The sequence below is a fragment of the Jaculus jaculus genome, chromosome 4, assembly GCF_020740685.1.
Source record: "Jaculus jaculus isolate mJacJac1 chromosome 4, mJacJac1.mat.Y.cur, whole genome shotgun sequence".
NCBI lineage: Eukaryota > Metazoa > Chordata > Mammalia > Rodentia > Dipodidae > Jaculus > Jaculus jaculus.
Genome location: NC_059105.1, coordinates 26170747 through 26190824, shown reverse-complemented (window position 1 = coordinate 26190824; position 20078 = coordinate 26170747). Strand labels below are relative to the sequence as shown.

At 36.4% G+C, this 20078-nt stretch overlaps 1 protein-coding gene across 2 annotated transcripts in view; it reads left to right on the top strand.

Annotated features, from left to right (window-relative positions):
- The window catches only part of Vwc2l (von Willebrand factor C domain containing 2 like), a 169792-nt gene that overhangs the window by 11911 nt on the left and 137803 nt on the right, over positions 1-20078 (top strand). The window contains exon 3 of one of the 2 annotated variants that reach the window (XM_004653506.2): positions 14947-15076. In XM_004653506.2, the coding sequence (XP_004653563.1) occupies positions 14947-15076 (130 nt within the window). Of the gene's footprint in view, positions 1-14946; positions 15078-20078 lie in introns of those variants that run through there. The other variant, XR_006636809.1, reaches the window with a different exon arrangement.

Sequence of the window (20078 nt, the reverse complement as noted above, 5' to 3'; positions counted from 1 at the left end):
AATTGTAATACTATATGTAAATTGGTAATTATCAGTTATAACTACTCAAAAGTGTCTGTTGAGCTGGAGAGATGGCTTAGTGTTTAAAGGCCCTTCCTGTGCAAGCATGAGGGCCTAAGGGGGGGCAGAAAGTGCTCACGTTTGAATCTCCAGATCCCTGGTAAAACAGTTAGGCATGGCCAGGTATCTCTAATCCTGATCCAGCAAAGGAGAACAGAGACCGAGAAATCACTCAGCCTCACAAAAAAAAAAATAGCAATCTCTGGTATTATTAAGAGACTCTGGCTGAAAAAAAAAAAAAAAAACAGCAGGCAGGAGAACATTGGAACATGGAAACCCCGTGTTCTGCTCCTGCCAGCCAGGCGACAGGCCCCATCACAGGTGAGCACGCGGGCACTGAAGGCACATACACCTGCATATAGCAGCAAACACTCCCCCACATTACATACACACATATACACAAGCAAAAATAAGGTGTCTTTTTAAGCCAGATACGGTAGCACACAGTTATAACCCTAGCATTTTGGAGGTGGAGGTAGGAAGACTAGGAGTTTAAAGGTCATGCTTCAAGGCTAGTCTAAGCTATAAGATACTCATCAGAAATAAGGTTTCACCTTTATTAGACATTATTTAAGTTGTATTTTTAAAATCATTTCTCTGCCACTATTACTTCTTGACTTTAGATCACATCTTCAGTTGCTGAGTTTATATAAATTCTTTTATAAAATTAAGCATATGTATGTATATATATAAACATTTATGTACTTTCTATTTTCTAGAGATGACAACAGAAATTTAATTTCATAAAAGAACTTTGAGATTAGCTTGTTGAATTCCTTTACTTTAGAAAACACAGACTGACAGAAACTTATTTGAAACCCCATAATGCCACAGCTCATTATTTGCAAAAGCAATATTAATATATCATTTTCCTGTGATGCTTTTGCTGTATTTTACTACCTGTAGGTTTAATAAGAAAATTCAAGCTGATTTGCATCTTCTTTTCCAATAAATATGTTACATGAAAAGATTTATTTCAGCCAATTGTCTACTGAAATGTGATATCAGGACCCATTGCTATGGCAACCCAGAGTTACAAGTAGACAAGAATAGTAAAATATTGGCATATCTAAAATCAATCTTTGATTCAGGTTGAAAATAATTTGTGAAACAAGCCTAAGTTTGCAAAAGCTCTGATGAAAAGAGTACTTTTTAGCACAAAAAAAAGAAAGAAAACTTCAGTAATTAAACTAAAAGAAAACTGTGTTCAAATAAAATAATATTATAATATACTAGATGCCAACTTTTCTTTTGTTTTCTTTTTTTTTTTACGGAGACCACTTTTCACTAGGAGACAATATTAAATTTGCTGTTCTTGCACTATACTCTGGTGACTTTTAAGAACTAGGACCCAAGGGAGGTTGGCCCTGCTATTCTTTCACTTGGCAAATTCCTACCTCTCTCAAAAGGCAGAAATGGAGTGTACAAAATGGATATAGTATATAGAAATCTGTAGCCTGCAACTTCATATTAGAGACAAGGGAATATTACTCAGCTAGCTAATAATCAGTATCACCTAAGGAAGAAATGTTCCACACATTCACATTTCTTGACCACTCCTATTTTCATTTTCAATGAATTTCAGAATTGATATTAAAATATCCCAGATTATTCTGATTATCTAGATTAGCTAACAATTACTATGATGCAGACTTTCTTGGGTTATTTTATTGTTAAATTCTGTGAAATTCTTAGTAAGGATCTCCAACGTTTTTCACATTCATATATAAGTTTGAGTAATGCTGCATCTTATAACATCTTTTGGCAATATACAGTAACAGTAGTGTACTGAAACCATTGGACATATATAAATTTTAAAGAGTGTATTTGAGAGCCAATATGTGTAGTCCCACTACTCAGATCTCAACACAGTGGTAAAAATTGGTTTTTAAGTTGAGCTCTATCACTTAGCAGCCAAGTGTCTTAGCCATACTTTTCTATATTTTATGTCTGAATCTACAAGTCTCCAAAACTAAGATAATAAAAAATGCTATTTAGCACATTAAAATGATTGACAAAGCCTTGATATTATTACTATTATACCTTCCCATATCTATTTAGTCCAGATTTTTTTTAATTTCTTGTGACAATAGTACTCTTTTCTCTCAGCACATCTACTAACAAAAGTTCACAAGTTCATACAACTTCATTGGAACAGAATTTAAGAACTATCTTGCTAATGAGTCCAGATAGTCTAATTACATTATTGGAGACTCATGAGCAGTTTGTTAAAGAATATCACCATAGCTAATCTCTTACTGTCTATTTATTCTCGATCTTACCAAAATTGCATTTATGTGATTACTTATGATAACTTACTAATCTGTGTTACATAAAACAGTTTAGTTGAAAAATGACCTTTTCAAATAATGATAAAAATAGTAATAATGGGGCTGGAGAGACGGCTTAGCGGTTAAGCACTTGTCTGTGAAGCCTAAGGACCCCGGTTCGAGGCTCGGTTCCCCAGGTCCCACGTTAGCCAGATGCACAAGGGGGCGCACACGTCTAGTGTTCGTTTGCAGTGGCTGGAAGCCCTGGCTCGCCCATTCTCTCTCTCTCCCTCTATCTGTCTTTCTCTCTGTCTGTCACTCTCAAAATAAAATAAATTTAAAAAAATGAAAAAAAAATAGTAATAATGTAGCTGGGCATGGTGGCACATGCCTTTAATCCCAGCACTCGGGAGGCAGAGGTAGGAGGATCACCGCAAGTTTGAGGCCACCCTGAGATTACAGAGTGAATTTGAGGTCAGCCTGAGCTTGAGTGAGACTCTACCTCATAAAAGCAACAACAACAACAAAAATAGTAATAATGTCAGCTACATATATCAAATAAATCTTATTAAAGTTGCTATACTACAGTACATAAACAAATAAAGTCCATATTCTGTTTGTTAGGAAAGTTTTATATAAGGAAACAATAATGTTCATTCATTGATGTATTGTCCATCATTCCTTTTGAGGTATTCTCAACCCATATGACTCACGCAATGTAAAATACTTCCTCTGTAGCACAGAAAAGGTTTTCTAATTATTGATTTCAACCTAATTGTTCTCTCTTTTCCATTGCCTTCAAATTTTAATGTAACCAAATTCTTACATTGCAATCAATCATGAAGGTCACAAATGGCATGGTTCCTACTTACTTGAGGTTGCTCTCAAAGTTCTCTATTCAGACATTTACATATATCATGACACACAAACTTTCCTATTTATCTTACATACCTGACTGCAGGCATTCTAAGCCATTTTCCATTGCACACTTCAATCCACAAAGTAGAGCTTTTCTCTTTTCAATGATGTTTACTAACTCCATAATTATCTACTTTCTGAAAATTCTCAGGTGAAATCAAAAACAAAGATTATAAAATGTCCATCTTTCATTCTGTTGTGTGCCTCTGTAACTGTTTAAATTAAATTAATTTAATTTAGTTAATTTAAGCTAATCTAGTAGATATTTAACATTATGTTAATAAGTGGAAGAGGGCATGATGGCACACACTTTTAATCCCAGCACCACGAGGCAGCGGTCGGAGGATCACTGTAAATTCAAGGCCACTCTGAGACTACAGAGCGAATTCCAGGTCAATCTGGTTTACAGTGAGACACTATCTCAAAAATAAAATGAAATAAAATTTTAAAAATACAATTGATGTCAAATAAGTGAAAGTATATATATATATAATCTGTCTCCTTGCTTGGGTATTCAATCCCTTACCATATTTAAATTATCAGTGGTCACAATCCATAGTTTGATTGCACAAGTAAATATGTATTACATGTGGGGCAGTGGCAGGTTTTCTAGCATGCAGCAATATATAGAAGGCATCAAGCTGACCACAAGGCACTCCTAGTTTATCACAAGGAAAACATATCTGTAGATGCCAGCTTTTCTTGCAAATTTGTATAAAGGAGTGGCTCAATCTGAAAACTAAAGAGAGCTCAGGAGTAGGTACTTTAAAGTATTGAATGCATTTTAGACAAAATCAGTTAGAAAAGGTAAAGAGAAAGCTTGTCCAGGAGAAAAAAAAAAAAGAAAAGATCCAATGGAAGGGACTAGAGCTCAGGCACACAGATAAGAACAGGAGGAAGGAAGCATGGAACCGATTTAACAGCCTGGATGCCAGATAAGGAAGCTGGGCAAAACTCCCCAGAGGAGAGAGCTACCCTTCCAGGGCAAGTCAGTGAACCAGATTTGTGCCTGAGACAAATGACAGATATCAAAGTTTATGGCCTGTTTTGCACTCACTCAAATTAATTTACCCTACAATATTTTTATCCACATTTTATAAATGTGAAAAATGGCTTTCAGAAAAATCCTTGCTTTTGTTCTTGTCGTATGACTAGAAAGTATGAAGTCTGACATATCAAAGCAGCATTTCTACCTCAGTCCAGGGCTGTCTGCATTGCACCTAGTCAGATTCGGTGAGCTCACTGTAGATGCTGTGCAAGTAATGTGGCTGAAACCGTTTGCCTTTCACTTTAGTGTACACACTTACTTTATTGTCGAATAGCTAGTCAATTAGGAGGTATTTCATCTTAAGTTTCATATCTTTGTCACAGGATGTAGTACATTGATAGCGTGGGGAAAATTGTTTTCTGCTCCACATTTTGCAGGTCTCAGTTGAATTCATTTTAAAACTCTATTGTCAAGAAATGTGCAGGTGCATTCTCACCCATTCAAACAGAGGAACCACATTCTGAATGCAGGAAGGACTAACCAGAATTATGTGTTGAAAACTTGGTGATTATTTATAAAATTTCTGCCTTCAGAAGATGTAAACTTTTAACAAAACAAATAAGTTTTCAGTGACTTTTTTTTTTTTATTTTTGCAGTCATAAAAATACAAAGGCTTCTATCCTCGTCCTTGCAGACTTCCGTTAGGTACCCAGCGAAATGCTTTTCTTCATGGTAAGGGAACAGCCATGTACTGAAGCTTGCATAATTTCCATGCTGTGCTAGCTTTCTTTCTTCCTCCTAAATGTGAAAGGAAACAATTAAAATTGTTTTGTCTAACTTTAATTTTCCTTCAACATTAAAAATAAAATTATACTAAAATAACAAACCTTTGAATGCTGAGATTTAGAGAGTCTCATTGTGGGGGAAGAACACAATCACAGAACATTGCTTATGTTCATGAGACATGAGAACATTCACATTAAAACTAGAAGATAGGCCTGGAGAGATGGCTTAGCAGTTAAGCACTTGCCTGTGAAGCCTAAGGATCCTGGTTAAAGGCTCGATTCCCCAGGACCCACGTTAGCCAGACGCAAAAGGGGGAGCACGAGTCTGGAGTTCGTTTGCAGTGGCTGGTGGCCCTGGCATGCCCATTCCCTCTCTCTTGGTCTCTCTCTGTGTGTTTCTTTCTCTTTGTGTTGCTCTCAAATAAATAAATAAAAATAAAAATAAATTTAAAATCCCCAGAAGTTATAAAAATCAAGACTCCAACAACTGAGAGCTAAAATTACCTTTTCTTTAAAAGATAGGTTTTTGGAAAGAATTTGATTAAAGTTTCATCTCTGTAAATAAGAATTGAATTAACTATCTGAAAATGTTGTCCAATGTCATTCTCAATCTCATCACAACTTGAATGCAGACTTGGCTACATTTTACAGATGTAACACAGATTGCTTTCAGAATTCAAAATAATAACTTCTTCACAAATTCAACACTTAACTAATGGAAATAATTATGCCATTATGTCAAGCTTCCATAAAATGATTTATAAGCACTCCCTTGGAACTACAAGCCATTTTAAATGGATGAGCCAGTGGGAGAGGAAGGGATGCTCATCAGTGTGGAAGCTATGCCAATGACAGTCACAAAATGGCCATGAAAGCCACAATAGTTCAATCATTCACCCACATATCACATCATTCCCTCACTTTTTGTAGTATTCTAGTGAGGAAATTATACCACTGTTAATATTATTTTGGTATGGGAATTTGAGGGTGTTTTGAGAATGTCAGAGTTTGGCTCTTGGTTGGGCTGTAACCTAGGTGTTAGAGTGCAAGATAACTCAACAGTCACACAAAACTTCCACTGAGTGAGTGGCCTCTTGATTCTTGTCTTGTGAATTCAAGGAATTGAAATCCATGTTGAAATCTACAGGTCTTATTAGATTATGGACATCATTTAAGAGAATTAAAGGAAGAACTCATGTCCATGAGCAAGGTTCCCAGAAATGGCGAGTCCCACCCCAATTCTCAGGTTGGGGTGTTGTATATGAGCCCCCTAGACTGACAGCTGGCCTAGTCAGTTTACTCTTCATTCCAGGTGTCTGGGTGGTATTAGGCTCTGGGGAAGGGATCAGGCCCTTTATAATTGAGATAGGAACAGTGGCATTTATTGGCCTCTTCTGGAGAGGTTTTAGGAGATAAGGGGAAAAAATTCCCCCTTCTGACATTTCTGACCTGATGCAAAATGGAATGAACTGGATTCACCCCTTTAGGACCAAGACAATTTCTGTTTCCTCAAGAGCCAAGAGAAACTCATCCACTTGGGAGGATCCCATTACACTTAAACCACCTCAATATTACTAATTTTGCCTTCTTACAAATGAGAAAAATCCATGCCCAAGAAGTTTGTCTGGTCCAAGATAAAAATAAGAGCATTTGATGGGAAGACATATCCTCCAAATGTCCTTACTCCATCCACATTATCAAACAACTAAATTCCACTGGGAAACTGCACTAACAATTTCTATACAAGTTTACTAAATTACATGCTAAAGTAGGGAGGTTTATCACAAAATTACTCAGTCAAGATTTTGTTAATTAAAATATACTTTGTGTTATTGCCCACAAACTATCTCAATATATTTCCCTGGAATGAGGTTAGCTATGAACTAAGAACAAAGTAATGAACTACAAAATTTAGAAGGAAATAATGGTTTAATCTTAAATTGGAAATGCATTTACTTTAAGTATTAACAATTATAAAACATTTAATACTATCAATTTTCTAAGTATTCCTCTTTATAATACACCAACATGCAATGTTACCATCAAATAGTGAATGCAGAAAATAATGCAACTTTTAGAAAATTTTTGCCTAGAGAAATACTGAGACAATGGCAAGAAAGAAATTCTTAATGGATAATCTGGTTGCTTGGTTGCCTTGGGCTAATCACTGCTACCTCTCAGCTTCTGAATAGCCCCAAATCCAGTGCCCAGCATTCAATGTCACTTCCTTTCAATTATTCCTGTACAATAGAACTGGTCATATTTGTTTCTTACATGATTTTTTCATGCTATAGAATTCTCAAGGGCATCTGCACTTGATTTTTTTTTTTTTAATGCTGCTGTAAATGACTGGCTCTTCCATGGTATTATCATTCTTCTTTTGTTATTTTTGAGAAAGTTTTGAAGTGATAACAGTTGCTCCCTTTTCCCTGTTAAATAAATGAGTGGTCTGTGGAGCATCCCTAGCATGAACATATACATGCTCAGTACTATTGTCAAGTACTGTTTGTGCCAAATCCAAATTTCACCAGCTTGAATGACTAGGAGCTGCTGATTTTCTAGAATAGTTCACTGGTATGCAAATAAAACTTGACAAAACCTTCAGTGTATCCTTTCTAAGTTCTTTTGGGTTCTCCTATGAAATTTTTAAAAAATATTTTATTTTTATTTATTTATTTTATAGAGATAGAGAGAGAGAGAGAGAGAAGGAGAGAGAGAGAGAGAGAGAGAAAGAGAATGGGCACACCAGGGCCTCCAGCCACTGCAAACAAACTCCAGATGTGTGCACTCCTTGTGCATCTGGCTAATGTGGGTCCTGAGGACTTGAACCTGGGTCCTTTGGCTTTGCAGGCAAATGCATTCACTGCTAAGTCATCCCTCCAGTCCCTCCTATGAAACTTTTAGCAGCACTTCATACATTTCTTTTCCTAAAAACATACTGACATTTCCTTAGTAAGTATACTTTGCCAGCTTAAAAAAACACCTGTTACTCCAACAAAAAATATTTTTGCTTATGTTGTCCTTATCAATATTTTAGTTTGCTGGAAACTGATCATAGTTGAAAAAGCTGACTTTCTGTCATGGAATTCCTTGAAAGCACTCAAAGAAAAATATTGGCACTATACTTAGTCAGCTTATTGGGATAGGTGCTATAACATCAAAGAGTGCCTACCTCACAATTCAGAAATAATGTTTCTAGGAAAAATATCTTCAGGATAATATTAGTTGTGTTGCATAAACAAGTGTCAATTTCCTAAAATGTGAGAACTTGGGGGATCAGATAAGTATTTCAACTGTTTTCCAAGTCTTTATATTTTACTTTATATTTTACTTCACCTCACATTAAATAAAAGTAAAAATATCTGTGTATGGTGGTGCATGCCCTCAATCACAGTACCCTGGAGGCAGAGGTAGAAGAATCAGTGTGAGTCTGAGGCCACCCTGAAACTACATACTGAGTTTCAGGTCAGCCTGGACTAGAGCAAGGCCCAACCTTGAAAAACAAATAAATAAATATAGATTACTTTAACAACTTATTCCTCCATTATATATAACCCTCCTGAGTGCTGGGATTAAAGGCATGCACCACCATGCCCAGCCAGAAATAGTTCCAAGTAATATATCCTACCTTGTATATAATACATGTTTATAAATATTCTTTCAACATTTTTTGAATTTATACATTTCTCACTTTGTTCATTGATTATCTATTATCTCACAAAATACACGATCAACCCTAAATACACTCTTGTGCTCTCAGTAAAAGTGAAATGTTTCTACAGACACATTGGCAGTCATAATCCCAAGTGTCTTTTCAAATCTCCAACTCCTTCAGGAAAATAAGAAATGGTTCCATTTGCCATTCAAATGATACCACTATATACATTTGTTGGCCAACTGAGGAAGTTATTAAAAACTATATTCATCAGGCTTTTGTATTTGTATCAGTAGTATTAATGTTATTAGAAACATTACAATACTGCCTATCATTTGATAAGATTTACAGCCATAGTAGTCCAAGAATATTAAGCAGAGGGACAACTCACTGGAGAAGACATGAAAGTATCTTCAGAGCAGAAACACAGAGGTGCAGCTCAATCTGTTATGCTGTGGACCATAGTCCCCATGATTGTGAATTTTGGTTAAAATCTACTGGACCCATTGGTTGCTGGGTGTCATCTGCTACATGCCAAATTGCAGCTCTGGGAGAAACAGTGGATACTAAGTGCCCCAGTACTTCACAAGTTAATGAATGGGTGCTGGGTACTACTGCACTTTGTAAGTTAAGATACATTCAATGGATGCTGGGTTCTCCTGCACTTCATACATTAAATCACATTCTCACAAAGTGGACGGTGAGACGGTTGACAGGCATCAGCAACTTTGAAATGGAGTCTTCCAAATTTCTCATATAGTTTGAAAGTAATGAGATTTGTTCCATAAAGTGATAAAATTTATGTCATAAATTATCTCCAAAAGAAAAGTGCCTCATACTGCAGGAATTTTTTTTTTCATTTCCTGGGATTAGATTTTAAATAGTTGTTAAGGGGAACTGAATTATATTTCATTTGATAATATTTGCCCATGATTGAAGAAATGAAGCACCCCATAAGTATATGAAACCTAGTATGACTTCATCTAAAGGGAAGTCATTCATGCAGCTAGTGTGACAGAACATTCTACTTAGACTGTCTCCCATCCATTTCTGTATCATCCATCAGCTTTTAGCAGTATGCTCAGAGGGTTTTCTAGGAATAAAGTTTTGTTTCTCAAAATATAAAGTAATTGTCTTATTGGGCTTTAACCCTTCCCTTAGGAAAATAGGCATGTTTACAACCAGGACATTTTCCTGAAAGAATATTTTATAATATCCCCAAAATCTTTGGGACTAACAAGCAACCACCAACTTGATATATGTTACAAAACAAGACAAGTTTTCTCTCCTGGCCCTGTAGCAATTCCTCTGCATGTATTCTTGTCCTAAGTTTCATTAGCACAGTGTTTTTAGTGCAATGAAGTTCTATAATCATCTACTGCTGGATAAGCTAGTCAATGGAGTGCTTGAAGATTGACTTACCTGGGATCTGCACATCGAATGTTATGAATTTAAAATTACCTTTACAGAGTGAGTTTATGTTCATTGCCATAATATTGGAGTGCAAATAGTTATTTCATGACTCATAGTGAGAAATCTGTTCCCCCAAAGTGTGCTTTATAATATTCAAATAAAGTGCAAATATCTCATTGAGTCAAAATCTTTTCCAGGCATGATGAGAACAGATAAAACTGCTAGAGGTATGCCTCAACAAGTACTGCATAAGTAATTGTACTCTTTATCTAACAAATATTTATTGAGTTTTGTGTGCTAAGATGTCTTCTGGGTGTTAGAATTCAGCAATGGACAATATGAGCCTCCCAGAGTCTATGAGGACATTAGACAAGAACAAATAAAAGAATGAAATGTCAAAAATCAGTAAGATAATTTCATGAACATTTTTGTTCATTATGCTGTGAATTAGCAGTATAATGTACATTAATGCTGGCGGAGCCGGAATACCTGGAAAAAAAAATACCTGGAATAAAAGGAATGTTTAAGTTACTGTCTGGGCAGCAACACTGACTGAAAAGAAAATAAATTTATCTCTCTCTCTCTCCTTTCCCCTCTATTATCATTTTCTGAGTGATTTCTAATAATTCAGAACTGTTCTTTATCCAAAGTTTATAATAATAATTTTATTTCAGTGTTACAATTTTACATCAGTGTGTTCCTGATTTGACAAGACAATCATGACATCAAAAAAAACATAACATCAAAATAAAAGAGAGACTAATTAAGAGAGGGAGGGGATATGATGGACAGTGGTGTTTCAAAGGGTAAAGTGGGAAAAGGGAGGAAATTAACTTGGGTTATTGTCTACAGTTATGGATGTTGTCAATAAAAATAAATTAAATTTTATTTTAAAAAAAACAACTGGGCATGAATGCCTGTAATCCAAGCACTTTGGAGGCAGAGGTAGGTGGATCGCCATGAGTTTGAGGCCACACTGAGACTACATAGGGAATTTCAGGTCAACCAGGGCTAGAGTGAGGTCCTACCTTTAAAAAAAAAAAAATGGCAAGGCGTAGGCTAAACTGCAAGGGAGAAGGGAGCCCACCTTGGGTTAGACTTCCCAAGAACAGCAGAGGTTACTGTTTGTGGCCTCTTTATACGGGGTCTAAAAAAGAAGGAGCTGGTTACGAAGGCATTGTTTGAGTGTTTTCTGTTTTGATTGATGGATGAGTTATATAAGCTTTTGTCTATCATACCTTCTCTTCTCATCATGCATCTGATATTTTTTTGGGGGGGCCGGGAGTGAAATAAGGTCTCTATCTAGCCCAGGCTAACCTGGAACTCACTCTGTAGACCCAGGCTGGCCTTGAACTCACAGCACATCTTTTAACTCTGCCTGAGTACTGGGATTAAAGGTCTATGATTTTTTTAAAAAATATTTTTATCTATTTGTAAGGGGCGAGGAAAGAGCGAATGAGCATGTCAGGGCCTTGTCACTGTAAAAGAATTCCAGACACCACTTTGTGCATCTGGATTTCCTTGGGTACTGGGGAATTGAACTCAGGTCATTAGGCTTTACAGGCTAGTGCCTTAACCACTGAGTCAACTCTCTAGGCCAATGCATCTGAATTTTTAAAAATAATTGATTTATTTGTGACAGGGTAATAGCCTTCCCTGAAAACTAAGGGGAACTAAAAAGGTAATAACTAAACTTAAGATTAGAAGGCCATAAAGAACAGAGACACCCGGTGCTCCCTAGACAATTCTGCTAAAAAGCCTATTCTGAGCAAATAACTTTGATGCCTTATCTGCTTCTCTTGAACCTGCAGCTGATTTGGTCTGTTTGCCTTAGCATCCTCCTTATAAGTTTAAACCCTAGCCTGATTCAGTGCTTCAGCCTTCTTTCCACGGGAAGGCTGCTGACCTCGCTATACCACTTAATAAACAGTCTGTCTGTCAAGATCAAAATTTTAAAAAATCCTTCCACCAAAGCAAGTTCTGTACAACTTTACTACAGCCACCTTTAGAACCATGTACTAGCCATAATTTCACATAATCTTCCTTAAAATAAGCCAGTAGGAATAATTTTTCCAACTACTTGTTTCAGCATTCTTATTTCCTCTAAAGATAACTTTAGTCTTTAATCTTGTGTTTTATGGGAACATTTTCCTATTTCCTCTATAGCTTTCACATTGAAGGACCAATGAAAGGAGATGTATAACTAGCTCACTGCTTAAGGTGAAAAGATTTATCAAAAGCACCATATCTATAGAGTTTTCCACTATAAGGTGGAAGAGATGATTAAAGTCTGAATTTATGCCAAAGTAGAGCACGGTCCACTCCTACAAACTTACTGTGGTTTAAGCCTTTCAAAATTGAAAAGAACGGCAGGGGCCGTGGAGAAAGCCAAACTAAACAATGGTGCCATAGATGAGATGATTTTGAAAGGAGACAAGCTTGGCTGGCAAGGTCAAAAAGGGGCTTCACATTGTGGTCATGGGTGAAATTTGATTGAATGATCAGATCTGGAATAGAGGGTCAGGTGGAGGTTTGATACTTGAAGAAATGAACTGAAATAAAGCAGATGACTTGTGGAAAAAGTTAATGAAAATAAAAGAGCTGCTAGCCTGCCTATGAGGAGAGATTTGAGGCCAGAACAGGACAGACTATAGAACCTGAGTAAAAGTAGGTTCAGGGCATGATTAGAAAGCACTAATAATTAGGAAATAATTAATTTTCTTAAAAGTTACTCAAACCAACTTTAAAAGCGCCAATATGTTTTTTATTGGTTTGGCTTTTGTTTATTTTTCTAAATGTCCATATTTATATCTAAGGAAAATCAAATATTTTTACTGCTGAGCCTTGTGGCCCTTCCTATCTCTTGAGGAACTTCTAAGGATTTCAAGAGTGGACCTGTGCACACTTAACCCCCTCTATTAATTTTGGCCTTTACTGGAACATTATTTCTTAATACTTTTCCAAGATACCTGCAAGTATCATATCAAGCTCCAGTACTTGGAGATGCCACAGTCTCCCAAGATATAAGCCACGTAGCAACCCAAATTTCTCTACTATGATTTTCAACTCACATTTGTGAGGGAGTAAAACTTCTAAATTTCTGATAATTTTTAATGCACTAATGCTCATGTTAGTGAAATTCTCATTTTTACAAGACACAACTATCCTCTGTAAGTTAATTTTTCTATTGTTAATGGTTTTCCTGTAGACCTGACCTCTTGGACAGCGTGAAAAGTATTGGGGAAATAAGGTACTCAAGTGAGATCAGCTATAGCGCTTCTTGTTGTCAAGTAGTAATACAGAATTCTATTACACTGCCTACCTGCAAATCTCTGCCCTTGTTATCCACAGGGCCTGAAAAGCTTGCTACATCATCTATGAAATCATGATCCACACAAGTTTCCTTCAGAGGGTTAGAGCAGAAGTAAGTTTATAATGGATAAACTGTTCAGCATAATACCCATCAGCAGATACAATTCACACACATGGAGAAACATGAAAGAATGCATGAGATCTCTCTAAACTACTTAAAAATAACACACCACAGAGCAAAAAGCTTAAATATTCTCTTCAAAAAAACTGACAAATCACATTAAAATTATGGCATTTTGGCACAAATCTTGTAACTAATTCACCTATTCAGACTAAATTTGAAAGTAAAACAATTACATTTGGACTATCGTTGTTCCAACACTAAACAAAGAATACTGAATTGTTAAAATCATGAATTGAAAGGTTTCTGCTACCAAAGATTCCCTGAGACAGAGAGAATTAGGTAGTGTGCCAGGTCCTGGAAGAAACCAAAATTGATGAGGGCTATGGAGAGCAGCCACAGAAACAAGGGACAGTGGCTTTCATTATAACGGTTTTTAGGTGAGGAACCGTGGCATCATGTTGAAGGCACAGCTTTCTAAGAAAGCTGGTTTTGAGGAGTTTGAACATTGTGTGGCTTCCAAGTTTTCATTCTAGAATTGTCTCAGTTTCATGAGGAAGGAGAGTTTGCACAGAAAGTCACGGATTGCCCAGTACTTTCTATTTGAGTACAGACTGTTCCCAGAAAGGAAACAGAAAAATCCCAAATTTGTTCTTGGTGGGTAAGTACTATAACGACAAAAATTCACTTCTGCTTTGTTCCCTTTCCTTGTAATTGCTTTTCAATTCTTGTTTTATTCTCTGGCTATTACTTAAATAGTGGCTTTTAAGGTCAATCAGTTTTAACTCATTCAAATAGAGAGCAGGCAAGATGAAAAGTCCTCGCTAAATAATTCGCAAAGCTGTATCTGGATGTTTGGATCCTAAATGCAATTTCCTTTAAAAGTCACTGCCCCACCGCCCCCCAAAAAAGTGTCATTTGGGGTCTAGACAGCTTCTGTCACGTGTTGACACAGAGGGAGAGCATGTGCACTTCATGTTTGCTCATTTCCTGGTAACTCTGCTCTTTGTCTGAAAGCAAAAACCACAAAAGGCAAAAACCATTTCAAATGCTCCAGTACCTTTCTTGTTTCCCAAGGAAAGCCGAGCAACTGGTGCATCTGGAACCAAACCACAAAGGGCATGTTAGTGGTCCAAGCTTTTTTTTTTTTTTTTTTTTTCTGGAAAGTAGGGATAGAGATGTAGGCACAAGTCACACCTGGATATTCCTCTTGTTAGTCACAGAATCCTGAGCTCTGCATCGCGACTTAGCTTGGCTCTGGTACCTAGAATGCCTTCCACTGGGGGAAGACTGATAACCCCTTTATGAACGGAGCCAGTTCAGTAAAAACCATATAAACACTGATATTTTGTCTTCTGACAGCATATGAATGTGCAAGCACTAAGTTCTAGGAGAAAAGGGGCTAATTTTAGATTTGTTCCTAGCCCTCTCCATGTGAATGGTGTCGCTGTGAGCCCAGCAACGAAGTTCACTGTGTTGTAGCAGACTGCGCGGTTCCTGAGTGTGTCAACCCCGCCTATGAACCAGAGCAATGTTGTCCTGTCTGCAAAAATGGTAAGAGCACACTGCATTAGCTTTCAACGTCAGTACAAAATACAAAGCCTATCACTGCAGCACACCCTTCTGTGCAAGAGCCCTAAAGACCTACCTCTGGCTTTTCAATACAGGTAGAGCTGATTTATATTTTTCTAAAGCCTTCAAGTGAAAATAAACCAGGAATGGGTGAATCACAGAGCTTTCCACCTGGGGGAAGTAAAGCTCTTATAAGCTGGCTTTGTTGTGGTCCCTATTATTTATTGCTGATTTATAAGGAGGAGATTGGAAAGAACACACTACCATCTTCTTGTCGTGATTGCATTGCTCTCTCGTGTGGAGACTATGAAGCAGTTTTCTCAATATTGGCGTGCATAGTGCATCCCAGGAAAGCAGGTGAAGGCCAGGTGCTTTGGTTTGGGCTTAAAAAAGATTCAAGCTTAAAGTTGCTCAAAGAATTACAAGTCCAATTATCCATGTACTTAAATTCAAATATGAACGACTAAAACATGGAGGTTTATTCTAGATTGTCATTACAGCAGAGCCTTATCCTCACAGAAATTGCTTTAAATGAGTTCTTTTGTACATAAATTTATGGGTTCCTGTTTCCAATTTATGAGGTGGAGGAATCAAAGCAACTACAATTCAATAGTACGATCATCCCAAATCAGCATGATTGTGATACAACAGGGGATTCATGTGACACAAGAAACCCAGGATATTACAACAAAAACACTAGAATCCCACACTCTTCCTAGTGTACATGATCTGCCAAAGGGCTTGGAAACATTTCATGAGGTAATACTCCACAAATGGCCCTCCTGGCCTTAATATCTGCTTGGGAAAAGTGGGTCCAGCCCTTATTTAATCTGAGGCATTCACTCTAACCAGGGATTTTATAAGTTATCAGTGGCCATCTGTGGTGAATATTTTTTGTTCTGAATTTGGAATTACGTAAACCCACTTAGTATCTTTTCCATCACGGAAGGATAATTACTCAAAAGGAGTATCAAATTATTAAAAGATAAAAAAGTCACTCTGTTTATTTTGAAAATCAATTTTGTGGCTTATTATCTTCCCAAAGTACTTTTAATGGACCCCCAGATGCTTTTCCAAACAGATATATCCCTTAAGGTGACCACTTAACTTCTCTTTCTCTTCTTATCCAACTGACTTGTTATGGCGACCATCTTTCTGACTTAGAGTCTGGAAATAAATATTGTACTGAAGTTGTAATGTACCTGATATGGGAAAAGACATCTGATTTAAAACTTTATATGTCTAAAAAGGTTTTGAAGAACTGGAAAAGATACAGGGAAGAACAATAAGATGATTTAATGGTTGAAAAATAGTACCTCTGAGGATAAAGCAAATGAGTTAGCATATTTGTTCAAGAGAAGAGAAGGCTCAAGGGAGCCCTGACTGTCATCGAGTATATGAATGGCTAGTCTGAAGTAGAAAAGGACTTGCTATTTTTCATTTTCTCCAAGGATAAAAAGAAGGAAATCTCAACTCCCTAATCAATCTTTGAAAGAAGGATTGACAGGTCTTTGACTGAAGACTGTTCTATTGTTTTTTCTAGAAGCAACGGTCTAAGCAGGTCATTGAAGATCTTTCTTCCCTAGGTGGCTCTGGTTAACTTGTCTCACTTTAAGAGTAAATATAATTATGCTAACTCTTAAAACTATTTAGATGCACTTGTCATACTTAGAGGATTAGAAGATCTAGACCATGTACTTAGGAGACAGTTGATTTTTTTTAAATCCATGCATCTAATGTGTTATCTTAACAGCCCAATACCAAAGCCTACTGTATATACTTAATGCCTAGTGAAATGTTAAAGTAGCCAATTTAAACTCATTGCATTTCCTATTGTACTACCCAAAATTATCTTAGACATTTGTCTTCAAGTGAAATCTTCATTGTACAAGTATGTGAGTGACCTTTACTTGTTCAATTTAGTTAACTAGTAAGTCACCCACTGGTGTATCTGATAAGCACATGCTAAATACATAAAGTGTAAGTTGATGTTTTCTGATATTTTGGCCACAAAATACTACATACTGACTCCTGTTGCTTCCTCTTTCTCCTTCTAACCAAATAGTTTCTGTTTTAAAAAATAAATAAAATGAATTTAATTGAGTGGGAAGTGAACTTTTGCTGCAACATAACATCAACAGATATAATCATTTTTGATATTAAATGTCACTACTTTGTCACTTGTTTCCCAAAAGTGATGTGTAATCAATGCCAAAGAAAAGTACAGGGGTCACTGAAAGGTCCCTAAGACCAGTGTTTTGTAAAAGAGCAGACTGCATGTTATGTCTCAGTTCCTTTCTCTCTCTCTCTCTCTCTCTCTCTCTCTCTCTCTCTCCCTCTCAAGCGTGGTATAGAAAACAGAAACAGATCAATTGGATGTAGAAGAGATAGAGGGAAATAAATGTTTATAAGGACAGAGTATCAATAAGAGTGTTTCTTAAATTTCTACCACATTGTAAGCCTATCTCATATATGAGAAGATAAATTTGTCCATTATAGTGTAAACTATTTTCAAAGTATGCTTTCCTATTTTCTAATATTAAAGTAAACCCAAGATAAAAACATGCCCTATAGATTCAAGGTAGAAGCAATAGATTACAATTTGAACATAGTCTTATTACATTTTCTTAAATCTTCATAAACGATGATTTTGGCAGATGGGTTGTTTTTCAGTTTGCATCAATGCTGATTGTCTTGGCTGTCAAATACTTTCTTTTTGCATACCAAGATAAAGTTTTCTACCTTCCTGAATTAGAACTTGCCAAAAGCATGGTGCATTAAAAATGAAAACTAAAAGTTTAAAGTGATATAATCTATGACACCTAACTTTAAATTTCATTATTGACTAATATCAAGTCTTAGCATTAGATGACTTAAGAACAAACAAAGCAGGGAAACAATATTATACACAAGGGTTCCCTGGGAATGTAGTCACAAGGGAAAATAAATAAAATTATCTTTAGAAATAAGTATTTTAATTTTATTAATGTAAGATAACCTATTCCCTAGATGCCTTATCCTATTCTCAGAAATATAATTAATAAAGTTATATTTAAGAACATAATACTGCCAGAACTTGTTCTAATTATGTAAAGAACAATAGGATATTTACTTTCTTGACCTCAATAATTACCTCAAAGGGGACTTTCACTGGCTAAGAATGAACATAGCAAAATATGTTCAGCACTGAGAAAGACTGCCAGTGGAAACACAGTAAAGTGGAAATGCTAGAGAAAGATGTGCATGGAAAGACAGAGTATGAATACCAAACATTTCAGAAGAGAAAACATAGACATTTTTATTCAGGACATGTTGGAATGACTGGTACAAGAATTTGTTGTTTTTACCTATTGTTAAATACTGTTTTTAAAATATTAAGCATTGCTTCTCCTTTCTGTCCCTGCCTTCGAGAATTAGAGACCCAAATGCATTCTTGAAAGCATGACATTTTCAGATTGTATTTCTTTCTGTAAGATTGTGTTGCTTTCGGCCTAACTTTCAGCCACAGGCCTTTCCATGTGAACTAATAAGGACAATATTTTTTATTAAAATAAAAATAATTTTTGGGCTGGAGAGATGGCTTAGCGGTTAAGCGCTTGCCTGTGAAGCCTAAGGACCCCGGTTCGAGGCTCGGTTCCCCAGGTCCCACGTTAGCCAGATGCACAAGGGGGCGCATGCGTCTGGAGTTCGTTTGCAGAGGCTGGAAGCCCTGGCACGCCCATTCTCTCTCTCTCCCTCTATCTGTCTTTCTCTCTGTGTCTGTCGCGCTCAAATAAATAAATTAAAAAATAAATAAATAAAAAATAATAATAATTTTTGTTGTTTGTTTTTATGCCTCTTTAAACTGTATGTTACTATCATAGAAAGAATGAACTTTCGCTGTGATGTTTTCAGATAATTTTGTTTCCATCCTCTGTTCATTCCTCACCCCTCCCTCCCTGAACAGCCTCCTTTCTGTTTGGTGCTGCTTCTTGTCTTTCTCTTTTCCTCCCTCCGCCTCTTGTTTCCCCTCATGTCCCCTTATCTCTAGCCATGGTCCATATTGATTGCTCTTATTACATACATGCAAACATTAAGAGTTAAGATTCACATGTGAGAGAAAACATGATCTTTGCTTTTCTGGCCTTAAGTTTCTGGCCTCACTTTGTGCATTTTTTTTTCCAATTCCATCCATTTTCCTGCTAATTGCATAACTCCATTTCTCATTATACTTGAAAGGAAATCCATTGTGTTTATATACCACATTTTCATTATCCAGTCATTGATTGATGGGCATTTGGGCTGATTCTATTTCCTACCTGTTGTGTGTGGGGTCATTTGGGTACATGCCCCAGAGAAGTAGAACTTGGTCATATGGTACCTCAGTCCTTAGCTGTTTGAGAAACCTGTGCACTGGTTCCAATAGTGGTTGTGTCAATTTACACTCCTACAAACAGTGAATAATAATAGTTTCCCTTTCCCACAGCTCACCAACATTTTTGTTACTACTCTTCTTGATGATAGCCATTCTGACTAGGGTGAAATGAAATCTGAAAGTGGTTTTAATTTTTATTTACCTGGTAGCTAAAGATGTTGAGCATGTTTTAAAGTATCTATTGGTCATTTGTGTTTTGTTTTTCTTTGAGAACTTTCTATTAAATTCACTATCCCAGTTATTTATTGGAAGGTTTATTTTTGGTATTTGGAAATGGAGTTATGCACTTAGCAGGAAAATGGATGGAATTGGGAAAAAAATGTACAAAGTGAGGTAACTTAAGGCCAGAAAGGCAAAGATCATGTTTTCTCTCACAAGTGAATCTTAACTCTTAATGTTTGCATGTATGTAATAAGACCAATCAATATATATGGTATATGGTTTTGGAACTTCTGAAGATTTTTATATCTTAAATCTCAGCTGCCCATCAGAGCTCAAAGTATAGAATGAACATTTCACATATTTGAAAATGAATCACAGTATAAATAATCAATAACCAAAAATGTATAT